The 21559-nt window shown below is 37.3% G+C and overlaps 1 protein-coding gene across 2 annotated transcripts; it reads right to left on the bottom strand.

The window, feature by feature from the left end:
- Positions 1–95: 95 nt before the first annotated feature.
- On the bottom strand, positions 96–5090 carry LOC120070209 (uncharacterized). 2 transcript variants are annotated; one of them, XM_039022078.2, is made up of 7 exons: positions 4891–5050; positions 4404–4509; positions 3495–3539; positions 3269–3377; positions 1847–2144; positions 754–913; positions 96–481 (listed from the first exon to the last, which is right to left on the bottom strand). In XM_039022078.2, exons 1-7 carry the CDS (start codon positions 4936–4938, stop codon positions 477–479), a joined length of 771 nt encoding a protein of 256 aa, XP_038878006.1. In that variant the 5' UTR covers positions 4939–5050; the 3' UTR covers positions 96–476. The 2 variants fall into 2 exon arrangements, with proteins under 2 accessions (XP_038878006.1, XP_038878005.1); XM_039022077.2 differs by lacking the exon at positions 96–481 and having other exon boundaries at positions 591–913; positions 4891–5090.
- Between the last annotated feature and the right edge of the window lie 16469 nt (positions 5091–21559).

Below are 21559 nucleotides of genomic sequence, written 5' to 3'. Positions count from 1 at the left end.
AAAATGATGGGTACTAGCAAAAAGCATCTCATCTAAACCCCCACTTCCACCAGAGAAATATATGTTGTTTATCTCGTAAGTAATGGGTTTCTATCTTTCAAACAAAACCACTAAAAAAGGGGGAAGAATTTCATATTAATGTAAAAAAGACAAAGCATGAAGCTTCAAGTTAGTTATTATAGTATTAAATGTCTGACAAAAGGCATTTACCATTTATTCTTGACGCGTATTCCTAGTCGTCTTTCTTGTGTAAGGCCTTCGACACGCCACACGGTCTGAAAGATGAAAGATTTTTCCCTACGAATCTTCCTGAGGATGTTAAGAGAATTGAGAAACTAGAAAAGAGATTGGAGTTTCCAACCTTCAACCATTACCGTGTTCTCTGAAATGTGGCTCTCCCATTTCAACCACCACCACAAAACTACCTTATGAGCATTGTCTCTGCAGTATGGATGGTTATGGCTTCTTTGGCTATCCTATCCTATCCATTAATCCAGTAATGGTTAGCCACCATAAAAGACCCTGATGGAAACGATTATACACCATTTTTCTTTCCTATGATAGGCAAATGATAACACTGCACCTCGAAGTGCATAAATGTCTCAACATTCCTTCTTCAATTACATGGTTAGGTACAAAAATGTCCCTTTTTATTTATTCAAATGAAAAGTTTCGTTAGAAAATAAAATCTCCCTAGAATGGATAGAACCTGAAATTACACATGTTCAAAGTTTGTTGGCATTGTCTGGTTACCTTTTCGATGCCGACGATTGTATCTTCTGCTGCGAGAGTGAGATTTGGGAGATGGACTAGAGGCACTTGAGTGTTGAATTTCTTCTTCTTCTTCTCTGGCCAATGTACCAAAAATACAATCTAGAGGGTCTGTGGTCGTAGCATCGGTTCCAGGCTTAGTCTGCATATAACAAAAGTTCAAATCAGACAAAATGATAGAAAAACACTCTGTGTGTGCATGTATTTCGTTTTAGTGTGATGATATAAAATAATCAACTTTCTTTCCACTTGGATGTTCAAGTTCTTATAAAGTGCGAAGTTTTGTCACTCAGGTATGCGATATGTCCATCTATTTGCATAAGAAAAGCTCGTTTGACCAAGGAGGCATCATAACATAACACCTACATTCCTGACTCCCTGTGAATCATCCTACTTGAATCCTTTGGTGCAAGGCAACTTGCAGAGAAAAAGGAAATATTTTCCTTGCGTCTCTGGTCAATACTTTTCAATTTTAGGAACTTGAGCTATGAAGGATAGACACTCCATTTTAGGCAGAGTGTTCGTGTCGGACACATTCGGAAACATGTCCGACATGCAAATTTTCATGTCCTATTTCAAACACGTACATTTGGGACACTTTCTGGATACGCCTGAAAATTGTTTTTAGAGAGAAAATGTCCAACCTTTAATATTGGACTCAAATTGAAATCCAAATCGATTATATTTTAAATTTAGATTAAAAAACTAAGATGAAAAGCCCATTTTTTTAACCGAAGATAAAAAAAAAAAAAAAAAGAAAATAAAAAATGGAAGTTAGAAACCTAAACATTTCATCTCTTATTATTGTTAATTAACTTTGACATAATATGTTTTTTTTAGTAGAGTGTATTTGGCATTTTATGTTAAATTTATATAAATCTAAAATAATAATGATAATAACAAAGAGGGTATCCCAATATGTCCGTGTCCTCCTTGGAATGTACAAGATTTCCTTTAATCAGTATAGCACACAATTCTCTTTTGAACTAAAAAGCAAAAACCATGAGTAAACGATCATAAAAGAATTGAAGAAGTATTAGTCAGATGGGGACAGAAACTGAATTATTGAACTTACAAGCACTGGCTTCAACTCAAGAGCATTTCCTTTGTCATCAGGATCACCATAGGAATCACTCTGGTAGGCACTTGAATCACGGTTGGATGAGTCATGGTGGGAGTTCCCATGCAAGTTGTCCTTAGGGTCATTATCAGGCGTCCTCTGAGCATGAGCAACATCATCACTAAAGAAATTTCGAGAACGCCACCTTATCTTTGGCCGGTCCAAGGTTGAATCGTCAAACACTTCCTCATAATAAAAATGCTTGGATATGAGCTGCATGGCACGAGGATCATTGTGATATCTCGTAACTACACTGCAATGAGAATATAAATATTGGTCATGTACAAGAGAACTCGCCATGTAATGTCATTAAAAATAGTACGAGATTCCAAGATCATTATCACTGAAATTTACTAGCCTATGGCAACATTAATAAAAACTTGATGAGTTATTACATCTCGTTGACTAATATACGTAGATAACCCTCTTCTTTCTCTAATTAAACCAGCTTCAAGTACTTCAGCACTCGAGCACCTACTCAAGTGCCTAACTAGCTTGGTTAGCCCCCTTGCTTCCCCAATTGAGCCCGCATGAGATATTTTCAGCCCTCATGCAGCACCTGAGTGGCATAATGACACCTATTTGCTTAGCCACTAAGCGGGGATAGTGACCTCAACACCTACTTCGTCAAATTTAAACAGAGTAAATTACCGCTGGCTTCTGTTATGCTCATTATGGCTGACCAAGGTGTTTGCTATCTAGTAGGATCCTTAGAAAGAGGAATAACAAAGTGTTTAAAGGTTTAGAGAGGAAATTTTCGGTTGTTTGGTCCCTCATTAGATTTCACGTCTCTCTTTAGATTTCAATTTTGAAGAGCTTTTGTAATTATTCTATTGATACTATTATGCTCAATTGGAGTCGTTTCCATTGCGGCTTCCTTTCTAAGGCTTGTCTTTTTTCGTATGCCCTCGTGTTCTTTCTTTCATTAAGATGAAAGTTGTTGTTTCATCATAAAAAAGAAAAATAAATTAAATTAGAAATAAATATACTTTCATGATGCAAAATAAAAGAATATACAAAGGCATACAAAAAAGAAGTCCAACAAGAGAGAGTCACAAAACACAACCTACAAGAAGGAACTCAAATCAAACAAAATCACATCAATGTTATAATTACAAAAAGGCCGAGTAACCAATGCCTACAAGTAGGCATTAGACCTCACCACCTCCAGAACCTCGTCACATGACCTCTTCACCCCTCGAAAGGGAATATAGCTAGATTTTCACTCATAGTCACAGCTCCCTGCGGCAACATCATTCAGATATTTTAGCCGACTCGTAAGGTTGTTTTAGCCTGGTTCTTCATGAACATCAATATTTGTTTACTAGCATGGCACTAATTAGAAAATTCCAATATTAATGAAGGCGAGTGACCTACATATTTGCCAATTCCTTTTGCATCCTACTTCCATGCAGCGCAAGAATATGATCGACACATGAAGTTAGGGACAGGCTAAATCTCCATAATCCACATAGCGCAGCAGCTCCTGCCAAAATATAATCCTTAATAAATGAATTGAAAAGTAATTTCTGCACAGCCTAAAAATCAGCAATTAATTTTGCAAAAGTGCGTGCGTGTGAGAGAGAGAGAGAGTTCATCTTACCTCCAGAAAGATTTAACCGAATGAATTTATTCAGCCTCCATGTTCCTACCAGAGCAAACTAAAGAGTAATTAAATGAATAAATGACGGAGGGAACAGAAGGAACTGCAGCTTTAAGATGCCGCAAACATTTAACTGATATATATTTGATTGTGTGCAACCGTGCACTAGAAAAACAACACAGTTTCTTTTGATTGGACACACAGCTTCACAAACTTTAAATAGCTTTAAGCTAGGTTTTATCTTTATTTGATATTGAGGTAACAAGTTATTCTATCATCACAATTTATTTATTTGTTTTTTTTTTTTTAAACATATCTCGAGTGTCAAGGACTCTACTCTTTGGATTATGCTCATGGCTTGCCCCACTAATCCCTAAGAAGAATTTGCCCGCTCCAGTGCCTGCTCAACGAAAAAAATTTTATACCAAAGGCTTAAACCCAGGACCTTCGATGGTATCTCCAAATATCCCAAGCCTTTACCACCAGGCAGCAAGCACCATTTGGGATCTTAAAATTGAGTATTGTCTACAAGAAATCCACACGTATTTTTGCTGCCTGTCTTAAAAAGAATTATCACCTAAAATCAAACAAATAGTACTTTATACGAAGTTATGATTCTATATATTGATTTTTAAAGTGAAGAGAATTAGTACTTGAGCACTAGCATACATAAATTCATCCGGAAGGTAACTACAGTTGTTGAGTAGAGCAAGATAAAATCGATTATTAAATAAAAAGGACCGTATAAATCTGAAAAATAGAAACGATCTGGCTGAAAAGTTCTAGCCTCTAGGGGCACAAACACATGTAAATTGAAAATCAAAATGCTCCCTCTGGCCTCTAGGTATCCTCATTGTATAATATTTTCAGATGAAAGGAAGATAAACTCGGCCGCATTATACAGCATACCTGCCCATGTCACGCCACCTCCAATGAGTCCTCCAAGGGTAAAATCTCGAACAGCCTTAGACCTACATGTTTGGAGCAAATTCGCTTCCTCGATCGTCAAGCTGTTCTATGTTGCAGAAATGAGTAGACGTATTAAGTTAAATGAAGTTGAACAAAAACAAGTAAAAGCGTAGAAATCGACTTCGACAGCAGAAAGCGCAACCACACTTGAAATCAACCGATCGGCAAAAGAATAGCAATTCTAGGCTCAAACCAAAATTAGTTCAGCTGTTCAACTAAGAACCAATTGAATGCCGAATAGGAGCTAACTGATTAATCAAAACAAGAAACAAATGGAAAAAAAGATTCGTCGGTGGTTCTATGTGGATCCTTGATAACAACCAATTCTTGAAAAACTTAAATATGCTGTGTCGAGAAACTCAAATGAGATTGATAATGTGAAAGTTTCAGAATGGAAGAGGAAGCGAAGGTTGGGAAAGTGAAATACCTGTTTGGACCTGAGAACTTGTTCGAGATGAAATAAAGCTTCGCCCATGGCGGAGCTCCGATTACCAAACACCGCGACTAACCGGAGCAAACTGGAGATACCAAGAAAACAATCCCCCTGAGGAGGGTACAGACTAGTGGGCCTACAATCTTGGGCCTTGGCTTATCGTAATACATATGGAAAGTTTTTCGGTCCATATTAAAATCTGGAAATTTGTATCAAGTAATACAAATAGGAAAAAAAAAACTCATCATATATTCCACATCTAAAATATTAGCACGATCGGTCAAGTTATTACTTTTTGAAAATTCTAAATTTACCCTCTCTTAACTTTTCTTTTTTACATTTCCGTTTTCATTCTTTTCCCGGTGAAGTTCTGGAGTCGAAGACCCAGTCTCCATCTAGTCTCAATTTCAATTCATGAATTCCAATTCGTGAAGCTTTCCATTCAGTCTCTCTCCGTGATATTACGTTCAATTTCAATTCGTGAGTTCGTTTTTCTTTTTTCTATTGCATCTTCGATTGGGAGTTTTCTCTTTGAGCGTTTTTTTTTTTCGATTTTGTTTTTCATTTTTTTCTCGATTTATTCAGCTCATTTACTCTTTTCTTTCTCTTTTTTCTCAAGAACCTAATGATTTCTTTAGTTCACTGTGAATATGATGAATTGTGAGGGGAGTTTGTGTGCTTTCATGAAATTTTGCTTTGTTCATTGCGTTGTTTACTTTTCTTTGATATTTTGAGTTTTGATTGATTAATTAAGTTAAGGCTTGCATTCTTCACTTTTTTATTTGATATTATATTATATTTCTAGAAACATATCAGTATATTTTGATGTTTGATATTTTTTGGTTTGATATTACGGCTTTGACTTTTTGTTTGTCATTTATGATTTTCTACTATTTTCATTGTATTAATGTAGGGTTTAGAAGCTACTGTCATCAATCGAAAGATATCAGTGGCTATCATGATAGTGACTATCACTAATAGAATATATATGATTGCTATCATTTTTTATTTGTTTATTATTTTTTATCGATATCCATTGAAAGACATGCCTAGTTATGGACTGGTTTCAGTGATATTGATAGATTTATATTTGCTTTTGATTTATATTAGAACCTATCGATATTGTTATTCAAGAGTTTTTTTTATTTACTTTCGCAGGAATTTTAAAACATGGTTATTCCAATAGTTGTTTTTCATAGTGGAATATGGAATGAAAAACATTGTTATGTGAGTTACAAATCTACTGGAGTTTTAGTAGATGATATAATGGTTTTTGAAGATTTTGTGGGTTTAATAGTGAAGGAGATTTGTTTGGACGTGTCTATTTTTTCTATAGAACTTTCGGTTTTATTAGATTTTGTTATGAACGAGGTTCAAAATGTAGTTCAAATTCGTGAAGATAAGGATATAACTTGGTTTTTGACTTTAGCTAAGGAACATAATACACGACATCCTTTGGTTGCTCATGTCAATAGTTCATGTTTGGAAGTGTCTTCTAATGTTGTTTCTAGTGGAGCTGAGAATTATTTGTCTATTGTTCCTTCTTCTAAGACTATGTTTGATGATGGCGATTTCCAAGTGATTATGGATATACATATTGCTCGTGATGTGAAAGAAAAAGATGTGTTTGCTAGTAAAGAGATTTTATCAAATTATTTTTACTTGATAGCAGTTAAGAAGAATTTTGTATTTAAGACTGTAACGTCAAATTATTTTGATGTGTTTAAGATGGTTGTCAATGGTATGTGAGGACATCCTGTTACAAGCAGAGTGTTTTGTGGATGCTTAGGAAGTTTATTGATATTCATGATTGTTCTATAAAAAGTATTCAAACTTGTCATAGGCAAGCTTCTTCGTCCTTAATAGCTGAATGTTTGAGAAATGACATCATGTGTCTTAGATACTTCATAGGCAAAGCTTATTGGAATACAAAAACAAGCAGCGGAAGAAAAACAAGATCATTAATCATTCTAATTCATTAATTTTGGCTTCAAATTCAGCATGCTCATAAACTAAAAAGAGAGTTTCAATACTAACCTTTGAAGTACCTCTTGAATCACGATCTTCAGCTGCAATCTCCTTTTTTCTTTAGTTGTGAATCACCACAAGGTCTTCCCTACTATTCTCTTGGAGCCTTAGATTGAGTTGTGGGACTAAAAAAAAGCTTAAATTAGGGAAATGGAAGTGAAGAACTGGTTTTTCAGTAGTGTGAAGAACACTTCTTCAAACACTTTTTTTTTCCAGAAAAATTCAACTACTTGCATGCCTGATTTCCACTCATAACTGAAATTTATATTGCATGACTTTTAAGCAACAAACCTTATGCATGAATTCCAGCTCAAGCTTGAGAATTTGAGCGGTAAAATTAGTGGAACTATGAATGAGCTACTAGGTTGAAGAAGTGAGAAAATTCCACTTTGAGATTTTCTCATTTTCTTCATTTTCCATTTAATTTTGAAACTATTTACAAAATTAAATTTCAATTTCAGTTTTCAATCTTAAAATTAAAACTGAAATTAATTTTATAAAAATTAAAACTGAAATTAATTTTACAAAAATTAATACAAAATTAATTTTTCTAATAAAATTAATAATAATTAATTAAATAATTTAATTAATTTAATATCAAATATTAAATTAATTCAATACTAATTCCACCACCATGATTCCCTATTCATGGATTTAATAATTAAATCATATTTAAATAGTAACCAATTCTCCAATTTTATTTAATTTCAAAATTAAACGTGTAATTATATGACATATAATTACTAATTCTCTTAATTCATATTTGAACGATTCAAATTAACTTATCATGTTATTCTAAGACTTATCCCTTTATGAGCTAGTAAGAGGTACTAATGGACCTACAGATCATGGGCTTCAACGATCTGAGAATTATGGGTTAAAACTTTTTACACCGAATTAACCCCCCATTCGTTAACTACTGGGTCACTCCACTAAAGCTCGGAGTTGTACTCCTCTCACTATAGATATATTGTGTCCACTCGATATAACATGATTAGTAAGTTAACCCTTCACTGGTTGTTCGTAATAACGGTTGGGTCAAATGGTTGTTTTACTCCCGAAATTACCTCTTATTCCTTAAGTCTCACTGATCCTATAGTGAACAATTGGTTTGTGATCCAATCATCAAATCGAGTCCCTCTCAGGCCAATGAGAGGATGGGGCCCCTTTGTTTAAGAATCAAAGTCAGCACTCAATGGAACAACCTCTCTACTAACCCTGAAAGTGAGTAGGAGTGAATTCCATCTTGCACTCTATGTCCCCAGCTATCTACCCGGCTTTACCCTTGAAATGGGAGGCTTATTAAACCGGCGCTGTTAAGCCAACCGTCACCTATGTCAATCTAAGGATAATCCCGAATAAACAGGACTTCATAGTTAGCTTAGGATTAAGGTCAAATTACCTAGGTCATCATTTTGAAATAGTCAGTCTTAAACAGTAAACATTGTTATAAAGTAAGAGTGACTTATTTCTTGGTCCGATCTTGCGCAAGTTCATTACACAAGAAGCCCCCACTCCTTATGTCACTATATGTACGAATTAGGATCACTTCGTTTATAGCACTTTACAACTTCTTGTAACAACTACAGAGTTGGCCACATCCGATAGTGTTACCAAAATAAGACATCCAACCTTATTCATATACTATAGATCATTTAGACTATTTACTTGAACCTGATCCACTCGTATGTCTCCACATAAAGTTCAAGTACTCATGTAATAGTCATAGATCTTTTAGTTTATTGAATTTATTTCTTAAACGAAATAAGCAATTCATATATTCAATGCAACTTTATTGAATCAAACGTCAATAACAACTTTATTGATTTACAGAATGAGTTTATTATTTACAAACCATGAGTTTTAAGACATAAAATCCAACAAAGCTAACATGTAAGCAGACGGTAGATACGTTCTACTATATCATAAGGCCCTATATACCTTGGACTCAACTTACCTTTCCTGCCAAAATGTAGCCCACCTCTCCATGGAGATAGTCTGAAGAAGACTTGATCTCCAACGTTAAACTCTAACTTTCTTCTTCTCTTATCTACATAACTTTTCTGATGATCTCGACTACCTCCAAGTTTCCCCTAATTAATTTAACATTCTCTAAGGTAGCTTGTACTAACTCTGGTACTACTAACTTTCTTTTCCTTACCTCATTCCAATAGACTGGGTTCTATACTATCTTCCATTCAGTGCCTTATATGGTGCCATCCCAACTACCTTAAACTATAACACACATGCTCTTGACATATCTTCCAAGTTCTTGACGGTCTTTTCTGATCAACCATCTATTTGAGAATGTAACTTAGTATCAAAAGTCTCTTGTAAACTTTCCAGAACTTTTGAAGTTAACCTCGAATCCCTGTCTACATAGAGCTTAACCAACTTTTCAAGTGCAAACATCACCTTGACTAGAAAAAATCTAGCTGTCTATGTGAGCCTATCCACAATTACCCACATGTCGTCATAACTACTAGGAGTTTTGGGTAACCCAAATAAGAAATCGATTGTAACATGTTCCCATTTCTACTCAGGCACTAGGAGTGGGTTTAGAAGTTCTCCCGGTCTCTGTCGTTTCGGCTTAACCTGTTGATAGATCAAACATCTATTCACATAATCTACTATATCATATTTCATTCCAGTCTAGCAATAAAACTTTTTTAAAGTTATATACTTTTTAGTGTTTTTTGGATTCATAGCATATGCTAAACTATGAGCCTCTTCTAAAATCGCATTTTTCAAGATCACACTGCTAGGAAAACATATCCCATTATCCATCGTTAAGACTCCATCTTGCCTTAACACCTAATCTGTCTCTTTGGTTCAAACTCACCTCCTTAGCTAACTTCTTGAGGATTGGGTTTCCTAGGGTGCTCTTTGATAGCATCATCCATCACAGTGGGTCTTACTTGGAAATGAGCAAGTAAGCCCCCAAAGTTTCCTACTGCTAAAGAAGCATTAGAATTTCTTAGCTCATGTAACAACTAAAGGAACCCCAATGTCCAAAGTGGAAGTGGGATCGGTCTCAATTCCCAATTTTCACAAAATTAAAAATACAGGGAACAAAATATGCATTATATAGAATTTACAATATGCTTTTAGAGAAGGAGTAATTAGAGTTAGAAACAATTACTTACCCTTGAAGCTAAAAGTCTTCACGAAACTCCTTCTTGATCCGATCACAAACTCACCAAATCTCCTCGAATAAGAAGTACAGTAATCCTAAAGATTTAGACACCACCAAAAGAGAGCCACATGTATTCTCTGTAGGGTATGAGAATTCTCGAGAGTGTGTGAGCTTTGATATTTTTGGGACGAGGGAGGAAGAATTTGAGAGGAGATTTTGCAGGGAAGATTTCTATAGGAAAACCCAGATAAAGCCACACACAAAGAACGATTCTATGATATCTTCTATGAAGAAGAATGAACAGCCCGTAAATGAAATCACCACATCCCCACGTTTTTCAGAGAATTAAGGGAAGTGAAGTTTAATAGATAACATATATATATATATATAAAATAATAATAATAATAATAATAATAAATTTATAACATAGTTATATATATATATATATATATATATATATATAATTATGTTATATCAAATATAATACATAACCTATAGTTTTTATATTGTATCAAATACAATATAACCTATAATTTTTAATTCTCTCAATCATTCATGATATTTAATATAAATCAAATTTATATTAAATTTAATTATATGAATCTAATTCACATATTAATATTTGAATCATATTCAAATATTTATTTTCTCTCAAATAAACTTTATATTATAATGTATCAAATACATTATATTAATTATATCACATACAATTAATTTAAATTAACAACTCAAATTAATCCAAAATTATTCTCAATAATCTCAGTTGAGCTACAAGGGGACTTTATGAACCTATAGATTGAAGCTCCAATGGTACTTGAATAATGACTTTATGAACCTGTAGATTGAAGCTCCAATGGTACTTGAATAATTAATTAAACTCCTTTAATTAAATTATTCAACATCTGTTAACTGTCAGTCACTCCACTAAAGACCGATAGTTGCACTCTTCGCACTACAAATATATTTTTGTGTCCATTGGATATAATTAGTCAATAGTTTGATGACCATTCAAAAATTGCTCATAAGTACAGTAGAGCTGTTGCATTGCACATGCAAGTTTTCCTAATAAGACCCAAGTATAAGCCTCACTAGGTTTCCTGGTAAGTCCAGGGTCGAACACAGGGACTACTGAGTAATATGCGACAGTTACTTTGACTCTCTTGCGGTGGTGAAAACAAATAAGTTGGGTGGTGTTTTGATTAAGAAAATTTCCTATGCGACGGAGTTCGAACGAAGAGTTGATGAGATCGAGAAGTACAATGAGTATGCGATGAACGGATTGAGAAGGGGTTTAGCTAACATTTCCTAAGATTACGTACAAGTTATGCAATCATGCTACATACAAACAACAACATGTCATCTCTCAATGCCAATGCTATAATTCCTATTTCTAGGACACATGCGATGTATACGAAAAAGTCAATAGGACTTATGTCTAAGCCTCTATTCTTATCTATGCAATGATGCATGATGCACACATAAAACAAGTTGACCGCATATTATCATATCCTATTTCTAGGGTGCATGCGATGTGTAAATAGCAATAGAATTTATGTCTAAGTTTCTATTTCTTGCTTATGCGGTTCTAATCTGGCTCTCTCAAGCCTAGATTCTAATCTGACTTTCTCAAGTCTAGATTCTATCTTTAGACTACTTTCTCAAGTATCTCTAAATGGTGACTGACGCATACGTAAGACAAGATGATGGCATAAAATGTAAATCTTAGGTCATGCCAGCTAAGTACTTCTCAACCCATTCGGGAATTTAGCTACTCATGCGAAGTGTGGAGAGATTGAACATAGATTGAAATGAGATTTCCATTTTCTAAGTAAAGTGTTGAATAGAAAATAGTAATGGAATTTAGGGATAAGAAGCCCGGTAAGCAATATCTTGCTTTCCGTGGCCTTTTATACTGTCTTTTCCACTCCAACTCTGTCCAGATGAATATTCTTGCTCTCGCAAGTGTTGGCCCTTTCTTCTTGTAGTGCTTTTCGGCAGTCTCTCGATCTGTCCGTGAATGATCTCTTAGCTTCTTCGTCTCCTAGCTCGTCTCCGTCCTCTAAATCTAAGTATGAGTATGTACGTGAATGAACTAACGGCTCTCTAAATTGTATATGATCTCTATATCTAATTTGTTAACCATCATTACAATGGTGGCCTTCGGTATTTATAGAGCTCAAGATGAAACAGCCTTTCTCTTTAATGATTGCAATGATGGGTGGTGATTAAATCTCCTGCTCTGATGCGCCGATTAATGGTCACCGAAAGTTGAGTGTACTTGCTACAGTGTGGCTTTAACAGATTGTCAACTAAATTCGGATACGATCGTCATTAGTTTTCCGTCCCATCATGATTTATTATGCTGTCACCTTGATGCACAGTCTTTATGCGGCCACCTTCTTGAGCAACTTCTCATGATCGCATGCGATCGCAATCTTGCAAGCGCGCGGATGCCTAATTCCTTTGGATCGCAATTTCCTTTGCGCCAATGCATTTTTCCTACACAAAAGAAGTAAATTAACTGCTTTTATGCGATGGCCGCCTGCGATCGCAATTTCTTCAGTTTAACAATTTTGGACATGATATTGCTTATTTTTACCATCGCATTCTCTCATTGTTTTACTTATTTGAGCTATAATAACATGTATTTCTATCCGTTATCATACCCCCAAATTTAAAACAATGCTTGTCCTCAAGCATAAACTAAAGATTTTCTTTTAAGAGTCAACCGCCTTTACCTTACCTAGATTTCTCAAGGTGCCTTATTCGAATTTCATGAACCAACGCCTTCTTAATTTCTATCCTAATCCCTTCCTAAAATATTTCTAATTTTTAGGGACCGCAAGTTTAATCTTAAAAAAAAAAAACTTTACTCGTTTCCTAGAGATCGCATGATTTATTTCAAAACTTTCTCCAACCAGCGTGTTTCCAAGTGATTTTTATCCTTGCACGATTTAGATATTCTTTTTGTGATCTTGCGCTGATCCAAGTGCCCAGCCTTCGTTTTGGCTTGCCCCCACGGGGGTCATGCGAGCATCCAACTACGAGCAAGGCGCTCTTTCTTAGTCTAAACTCATGCCCATTTCTTTATCTGGCAGCGAAGTTGCGATCATTTGATTTGTGCGTTGATCATGATTCCCACCTTCGTTTTGGCTTGCCCCCACGGGTGTCATGCAGCCATCCAACTACGAGTAGGATCCGATTTCAACATTATGATTTTTTTTTATTGAAATTCTAAAAGTAGCAAGGTTGAAAATAAATACTAGCACCCTCAAATTTATACACAACAATGTCCTTATTGCTGATAGACGAAATAACTCATGCGATGCTCTTAGGAAATTTCGTAAAAATCGTTTTGAAATAAAGTTGGTGGACTGCTAACTTTTAGAAATGTTTCATGAATTGACTGTCCTGAAATTAAGTTGACTCTAGTACATGCGATAAGAAATAAAGGCATGAATTTCATCATTGAAATCATAATTGGTACAGGGAAGAATGCGGTGACTAAATAAAGTAATCAAATTTCAATGATTGCATCAAACTAAAGAGGATACGATAATAAAATTTAGCAATATTAAAATGAGATGCGAGAAGTGCAAAATTTGGAATAAAAGAGTCAAAGAAAGATACAACCCCAAATTTACTCTGTTGCCTGCATCATCTGTGATCGCATCCTTGCTTGCGATGGGTTGATTCCTCGAATGCGATGGGCTGATTGAATTAGTCGCGTGTTTGATGTTATCGCGTAGCTCCACCACAATCGTTCACTACAATCATTACTAAATATCAAGAGGGTAAAAAAATATGAAAGACAGAGTTGGAAATTCTGAAGAGTAGTGGTTATACAAAAAGTGAGGTAAGTTCATGAAAGAAAGATACCAAAAGGATACTTCAAAAAAATTGCATCCCTAATGAGTTTGTGTCACATATCAATGCAAGGACTGCTCGTTTCTTCTTCAGTCAGGATTCCTCAGGTCCATGGAGGTTTTCTCGCGATGAAAGTCTCCTCCGTGATACATCTTGACTCTTTGCCTGTTGACCTTGAATGTGCTGGTCCCTTCTTCATTGGTTAATTTGACTACACCGTGCGTGAATACTTCTTTAATTATAAATGGTCCGGACCAGCGTGACTTTAATTTTTTGGGAAAGAGTCATAGCCTAGAGTTGAATAGCAAGATCTTCTGTCCAACCTGGAGATTCTTTTCACATAGTCGTTTGCCATGCCAACACTTTGCACGTTCCTTGTAGATCTTGGCATTTTCATATGCTTGAATTCTTTATTCGTCTAGCTCAAGCAACTAAAGTTTTCTCTCCTCCCCTGCAGTCCTTAAATCAAAATTGAGCTTCTTCACTGCCCACAGTGCCTTGTGCTCTAATTCCAGTGGTAAATGACATACCTTCACAAACACCATCGCATATGGGGACATGCCTATAGGTGTTTTATAAGCCTATATGCCCACAAGGTATCATTAAGTTTCATGGCCCAATTTTTGCGTGAGGGATTCACCACCTTTTCTAGAATCAACTTGATTTCCCTATTAGACACCTCGGCTTGGCCGTTTTTCTGGGGATGATATGCGGTGGTGACCTTATGATGGACATTGTACTTGAGCAGTAGTTTTTAAATGATGCCATTGACAAAGTGGGAGCCTTCATCACTTATTATGGCACGTGAGGTGCCAAAACGAGTGAAGATGTTTCTTCGCAAGAATTTGGAGACTGTCGCCGCATCGTTTGTGATGCATGATACCGCTTCAACCCACTTGGAGACATAATCGACGGCCAAAAGAATGTACTTGTGACCATTTGATGGTGGAAATGGTCCCATGAAGTCTATGCCCCACACATCGAAGAGTTTCAATTCCAATATAATATTCATCAGCATCACATTCTTCCATGAAATGTTTCCTGTGCGTTGACACTTGTCGCATTTCATAGAATAGTCTCGCGCATCCTTGAATAGAGTCGGCCAATAATACCCACTTTGTAACACTTTTGCTGTTATGCGTTGACCTCTGAAATGTCTGCCATAGGGTGAGTCATGGCATTGGGAAAGTATGCGCTGATAAGTAGTCTCTGGCACACACAGTAGAAAGATCTGGTTTGATCCCCTCTTGTAAAGATTCGGCTCGTCTCAATAGTAGGATTTACATTCATGCATAAGTCGCCTCTTTTGGTGGGTTGTGTAATTCTCTAGAAATTGCTCACAGACCAGGTAATTGACAACATCTGCGTACCATGGTAATTTTTCAAGTTTGAACAACTGCTTGTCTGGAAAGGATGCGTTCACTTTCGACTGAATGCGGTCGACTTCTGGATTCTCTAATCTCGATAGGTGGTCAGCAACCTGGTTCTCCGTCCTTTTGCGGTCAATTATTTCCATGTTGAATTCTTGGAGGAGGAAAACCCATCGGATTAGCCTCGACTTTGCATCTTTTTTGGTCATTAAATATTTTATTGTTGAGTGGTCGGTGTGAACTATCACTTTGGATCCCAGCAAGTAAGCTCTAAATTTTTTTAGTGCAAAGATCACCGCAAGAAGCTCCTTCTCTATGGTAGTGTAGTTTGCCTGGGCGGAGTTCAATGTCCTCTTCACATATGCGATGGGGTGTAGCATTGTCTTTTCCTTCTGTGCTAACACTGCCCCCATCGCATAACCGCTGGCATCGCACATTAGCTCAAATGGCTTTGTCCAGTCAGGTGCGATCAAAATAGGAGCGGTAATTAATGCGTTCTTTAGTACTTTGAATGCATTGAGGCATTGTGTATCAAAGTCAAAAGTTCTGTCGGCCTCTAGCAACACACTCAATGGTCGAGCTATCTTTGAAAAGTCCTTCACAAATCGACGATAGAATCCTACATGTCCCAAGAAACTCCTTACAGTCTTCACATTTTCTAGAGGTGGAAGCTTTTCAATGGCCTCAATTTTCGCTTTATCCACCTCTAGCCCTTCCTTGGAAACCTTGTGTCCGAGCACAATTCCTTCATTCACCATGAAATGGAATTTCTCCCAATTCAACACAAGATTTGTCTCTTCGCATCTCTTTAATATCTTCTCTAAGTTGTTCAGACAGACTTCATACGTTTGCCCGTAAACTAAGAAGTCGTCCATAAAAATTTCCACTGAATCCTCGAGATACTCGGAGAAGATAGCCATCATCCACATCTGAAACGTGCTCAACACATTGCATAATCCGAACAGCATGCGGCAAAAAGAAAATGTTCTATATGGCCAGGTGAATTTGGTCTTTTCTTGGTCTTCAAGTGCGATCATTATTTGGTTGTAGCCCGCATACCCGTAAAAAAAATAGAAGTAATCATTTCATGCTAGGCGGTCTAGCACCTAGTTGATAAAAGGCAAAGGGAAATGGTCCTTCTTCGTCGCTGCATTGAGCTTTCGGTAGTCCATGCAAATCCACTAGCCAGTGACGGTCCTCATTGGTATTAACTCATTGTTTGCGTTCGGGACTACCGTCATTCCTCCCTTCTTGGGAACGCATTGCATGGGGCTGACCCACGTGCTATCAGCGATTGGGTATATGATGCCTGCGTCCAACCATTTAATGATCTCCTTTTTCACAACCTCCTTCATCATCGGGTTCAGTCTGTGCTGAGGTTCGATTGACCCTTTTTGGTTTTCTTCGAGACGTATTTTGTGCATGTAGTATGTTAGGTTGATTCCTCTTATATCTGCTAGTGTCCACCTGATTGCTTTTATGTATTTCTTCAGGATGCTAAGCAACGCATTTTCTTGTTCTTCTTGTAGCGCAGAGGAAATTATCACCGGCAAGGTTTCATTTTGCCCAAGGAAAAAAAATACTTCAGATGACTTGACAGAGTTTTCATCTCCACGGTAGGCGGTTGTTCTAAGGAAGGTTTTTGTGTTTTTCTCTCTTCCTTCAAATTCAAATTTTCTTCTTTGTTTGTTGTTTTCTGTGATCACATTGCAGGTTTCTACAGATGCGGCCGCATCCTCTCTTTCATCTTCTTCTTCGGACTCCACTTCTTCATTACAACTGTGTTCATTGTCAGAATCGAATAGGTCTTCATCTTCTGGATACTTCATGGCTTTGATGATGTTAAACCTGAGATTCTTCCCATTTATACTCACCGTGATCTGTCCTTTGTACACATAAATTTAAACACGACCAGTAGATTAAAATGGTCGTCCTAATATGATGGGTACATCTTTATCTGCCTCATAGTCAAGAATGATCAAGTCAGCCGGTAGAATGAATTTATCAATTATGACCAGGACATCCTTCAACTTTCCCTCCGGGTGAACTAGAGACCTGTCCACATGCTAAAGAGTCACCGTCGTGGGCGTCAGCTGCCCCGCGTTCAACTGTTTGAAGACTGAAAGGGGCATTAAATTTATATTGGCCCCAAGGTCGCATAGCACTTGCCCGATATAGATCCCACCAATTGAGTAGGGTATCGTAAAGCTTCTTGGGTCACGCATCTTCAGTGGGATTATGGTGTTTGACTTTTGCGTTAGTACCACCATTGCGAACTTTCTCGTGCTTCTTTTCTTTGACACCATATCTTTAAAAAACTTAGCATATTTCGGCATTTGTTCTATCGCTTTTGTAAATGGAATGTTGATGTGTAGCTATTTTAACATTTCCATGAAGCGATGATACTGAACTTCATCATTTTGCTTCTTCTTTAGTCTTTGTGGGAACGGTGGTAGTTGTATCTTCATTATTTCGTGTTCAATAGGGTTAGAGGTGGACGCAACTTCCGGTTCCATCGTCTCATGCTCTTTTGATTCATTTTGCATAAATGAGTTATTGGATTCCATCATAATTGGATTGGTCCTGCTCGGCTCCTTCTTTTCTTCCGTTTTCATCTTTCCACTTCACAAGGTAACTACTCGACATTGCTCCTTTCCTGTGTTCCCCGGGTTGCGAGGGAGCTCAGTTGAGCTTGGCAGCGTCCCTTGTGGTCTATTTTTCAGCTCTCCCGCAATATGTCCTATTTGGATTTCTAGATTACGGATAGAAGTTGCCTAGTTCTGGAGGACCGTCTCGTTCTTCTCAATGTACTACTTTAATAGTTCTCCAGGGAGGATGATGGGGTGCTTGCGAGCTGCTGGCTTGATGTTGCGGTTGATCGTTAGTTTGTTGGACAAATCCTAGCGGTTCTTCTTTTTGTGCCATAGGTTGATAACTTTGTTGTTGGGTATTTTTTCAAGCAAAATTGGGGTGGTTTCTCCACCTAGGGTTGTATGTATTAGAGAAAGGGTTGTTCTTTACGAAGTATACTGATTGTGGGTTCCTTGGACATTCTTCAACCGGATGCGATTTTCCATAAGTAGCACAACTCGTGCTCGTCTATTCAATTGCATTGACTTTCCCTCTTTGCGTTCCAGGGTTATTGATTGCGATGCCCTGTAACAGATTAATCATCGCTTTCATTTGATTATGTAGAGATGCGGTGGCACCGTTATTTCCGTTACCTTCTCGAAGTTTTATTCGTTGATCGCTTTCCTGCCAATCTTCATGATTCTTTGATATGCGATCAAGGATATTCTTCGCCTCATCATAAGTTTTATCAAGCAGACCACCAGCTGCTGCTGCATTTGTAGCCATCCGCAATGCAGGATTCAATCCGTGATAAAATATTTCCATCTGGAGACAGTCTGGTAATCCATTGGTCGAAAAATCTCGCACTAATCTTTTAAACCTCGCCCACATGTCACTGAGCGATTCGTCTATTTCCTGTTCAAAATTTGTAATTAACTTCCTCCTTTTTGCATTCTCGATAGAAGGGAAGTATTTCTTCATGAACTTCTCTACAACCTATTCCCACGAAGTTATCTCCCCTGGTTCGAGGAATATGTCCATTTCCTTGCTTGATTGCATAACTAAAATGGGAACAACGTTAGTCAATCTTCTTCAGTGGAGATATTTGGGAACACGAAAGTGTTACAGATTTCAATGAAACTCCGGAGATAGGCGTACGGATCTTTACCACGCCTTCCACCAAACTGTCCGGCTGTCTGGATCATCTGTAACATAACCGGCTTCATCTCAAACCTTGATCCGTCCAGAGTTGGCTTCATGATTCCTGAGGAGAAATCATATAGGTTAGGTGACGCATAGTACTGGATGGGTCTATTGTGGTCGTTCGCCAGGAGAATAGGGTTTGCCATGATGTTGTTTGCATTTGCGGCTCTTTCTTTCAGTTGTTCTGCCATTATGAGATTTCTTTCTTGTTGTTGTCGGTGGTTGTTTCTTTGTCTTCTTCGGAACGTTCTTTCGATCTTTGGGTCGTAGTTGGGCTTAGGAGCGTATCCTTCGCTCATGCGACGCCTGCTTCTTCCTTACCAAAGGAATGGCAGTGCATAGAGGTCAAAAGCTGCAAAGAAAATCAAAAGGTTTACTATTAGCGCAATATGTACTGCCGTAGTCCCCGGCAACGGCGCCAAAAACTTGATGCGTTGTGAAATATGATGCGATTATAGTGTGAGTTTGAGGTGATGTGTTATGCGTTGCACATGCAATTTTTCCTAATAAGACCCAAGTATAAGCCTCACTAGGTTTCCTGGTAAGTCCAGGGTCGAACACAGGGACTACTGAGTAATATGCGACAGTTACTTTGACTTTTTTGCAGTGGTAAAAACAAATAAGTTGGGTGGTGTTTTGATTAAGAAAATTTCCTATGTGGCGGAGTTCGAACGAAGAGTTGATGAAATCGAGAAGTACAATGAGTATTCGATGAACGGGTTGAGAAGGGGTTTAATTAACATTTCCTAAGATTACATACAAGTTATGGGATCATGCTACACACAAACAACAACATGTCATCTCTCAATGCAAATGTCATAATTCCTATTTCTAGGACGGATGCGATGTATATGAAAAAGTCGATAGGACTTATGTCTAAGCCTCTATTCTTGTCTATGCGATGATGATGCACACATAAAACATGGTAACCGCATACTATCATATCCTATTTCTAGGGTGCATTCGATCTGTAAATAGCGATAGAACTTATGTCTAAGTTTCTATTTCTTGCTTATGTAGTTCTAATCTGACTCTCTCAAGCCTAGATTTTAATCTGACTCTTTCAAGTCTAGATTTTTTCTTTAGACTACTTTCTCAAGTATCTCTAAAGAGTGAATGATGCATACATAAGACAATATGATCGCATAAAATGTAAATCTTAAGTCATGCCAACTAAGTACTTCTCAATCCATTCGGGAATTTAGCTACTCATGCGAAGTGTGGAGAGATTGAACATAGATTTAAATGAGATTTCCATTTTCTAAATAAAGTGCTGAATATAAAATAGTAATGGAATTTAGAGATAAGAAGCCCGATAAGCAATATCTTGCTTTCCGTGTCCTTTTACACTGTCTTTTCCACTCCAACTCTATCCAGATGAATATTCTTGCTCTCGCAAGTGTTGGCCCTCTCTCCTTGTAGCACTTTCCGATAGTGTCTCGATCTGTCCGGGAATGATCTCTTGGCTTCTTCGTCTCCTAGCTTGTCTCCGTCCTCTAAATCTAAGTATGAGTATGTACGTGAATAGACTAACGGCTCTCTAACTTGTATATGATCTCTATATCTGATTTGTTAACCCCCGTTACGATGGTGGACTTCGGTATTTATAGAGCTCAAGGTGAAACAACCTTTCTCTCTAATGATTGCAATGATGGGCGGTCATTAAATCTCTTACTCTGATACACCGATTAATGGTCACCGAAAGTTGAGTGTACTTACTACAGTGTGGCTTTAATAACTTGTCAACTAAATTCGGATTCGATCATCATCAGCTTTCCGTCCCATCATGATTTATTATGTTGTCATCTTGATGCACAGTATTTTTGTGGCCACCTTCTTGAGCAACTTCTCACGATCGCATGCGATCACATGACTTTTCAATCGCAATCTTGCAAGCGCGTGGATGCCTAATTCCTTTGGATCGCAATTTCCTTTGCACCAACATATTTTTCCTACACAAAATAAGTAAATTAACTGCTTTTATGCGATGGGTGCATGCGATCGCAATTTCTTCAGTTTAGCGCTTTTGGACATGATATTGTTTATTTTTATCGTCGCATTCTCTCATTGTTTTACTTATTTGAGCTATAATAACGTGTATTTCTACCTGTTATTAATCCCTAGATATCGTTGTAACTTAAGTATGTATGTGGAGACATATAAGTGGATCATGCCTTAAGTGATAATCTAAATGGTCTGTAGTATATGGATAAAGGAGGGAAACCTTATCCTGGTGACATTACGGATACGGCCTGCTTTGTAGATATTACAAGTGTTGTAAAGTGCTACAAATGGTCTGATCCTGATCATTCATGTGGAGACATGCAAGCAGGGGTGTCCTATATAAAGGAGTTTATATAAGATCGGACCACGAAATGTTTAGTCTCGTTATATAACGCCGTTCATGATAGAGACTTTCATTTCACTAAGATGACCATAGGTAACATGACCTTGATCCTCTGTAAGTTGGGAACTCCTGGCTATGAGG

The sequence above is a fragment of the Benincasa hispida genome, chromosome 1, assembly GCF_027475165.1.
Source record: "Benincasa hispida cultivar pf3 chromosome 1, pf3_genome.v1.1, whole genome shotgun sequence".
In the NCBI taxonomy this organism is placed as follows: domain Eukaryota; kingdom Viridiplantae; phylum Streptophyta; class Magnoliopsida; order Cucurbitales; family Cucurbitaceae; genus Benincasa; species Benincasa hispida.
Note: the sequence above shows the minus strand (reverse complement) of the source record. Positions and strands in the feature narration are given on the sequence as shown.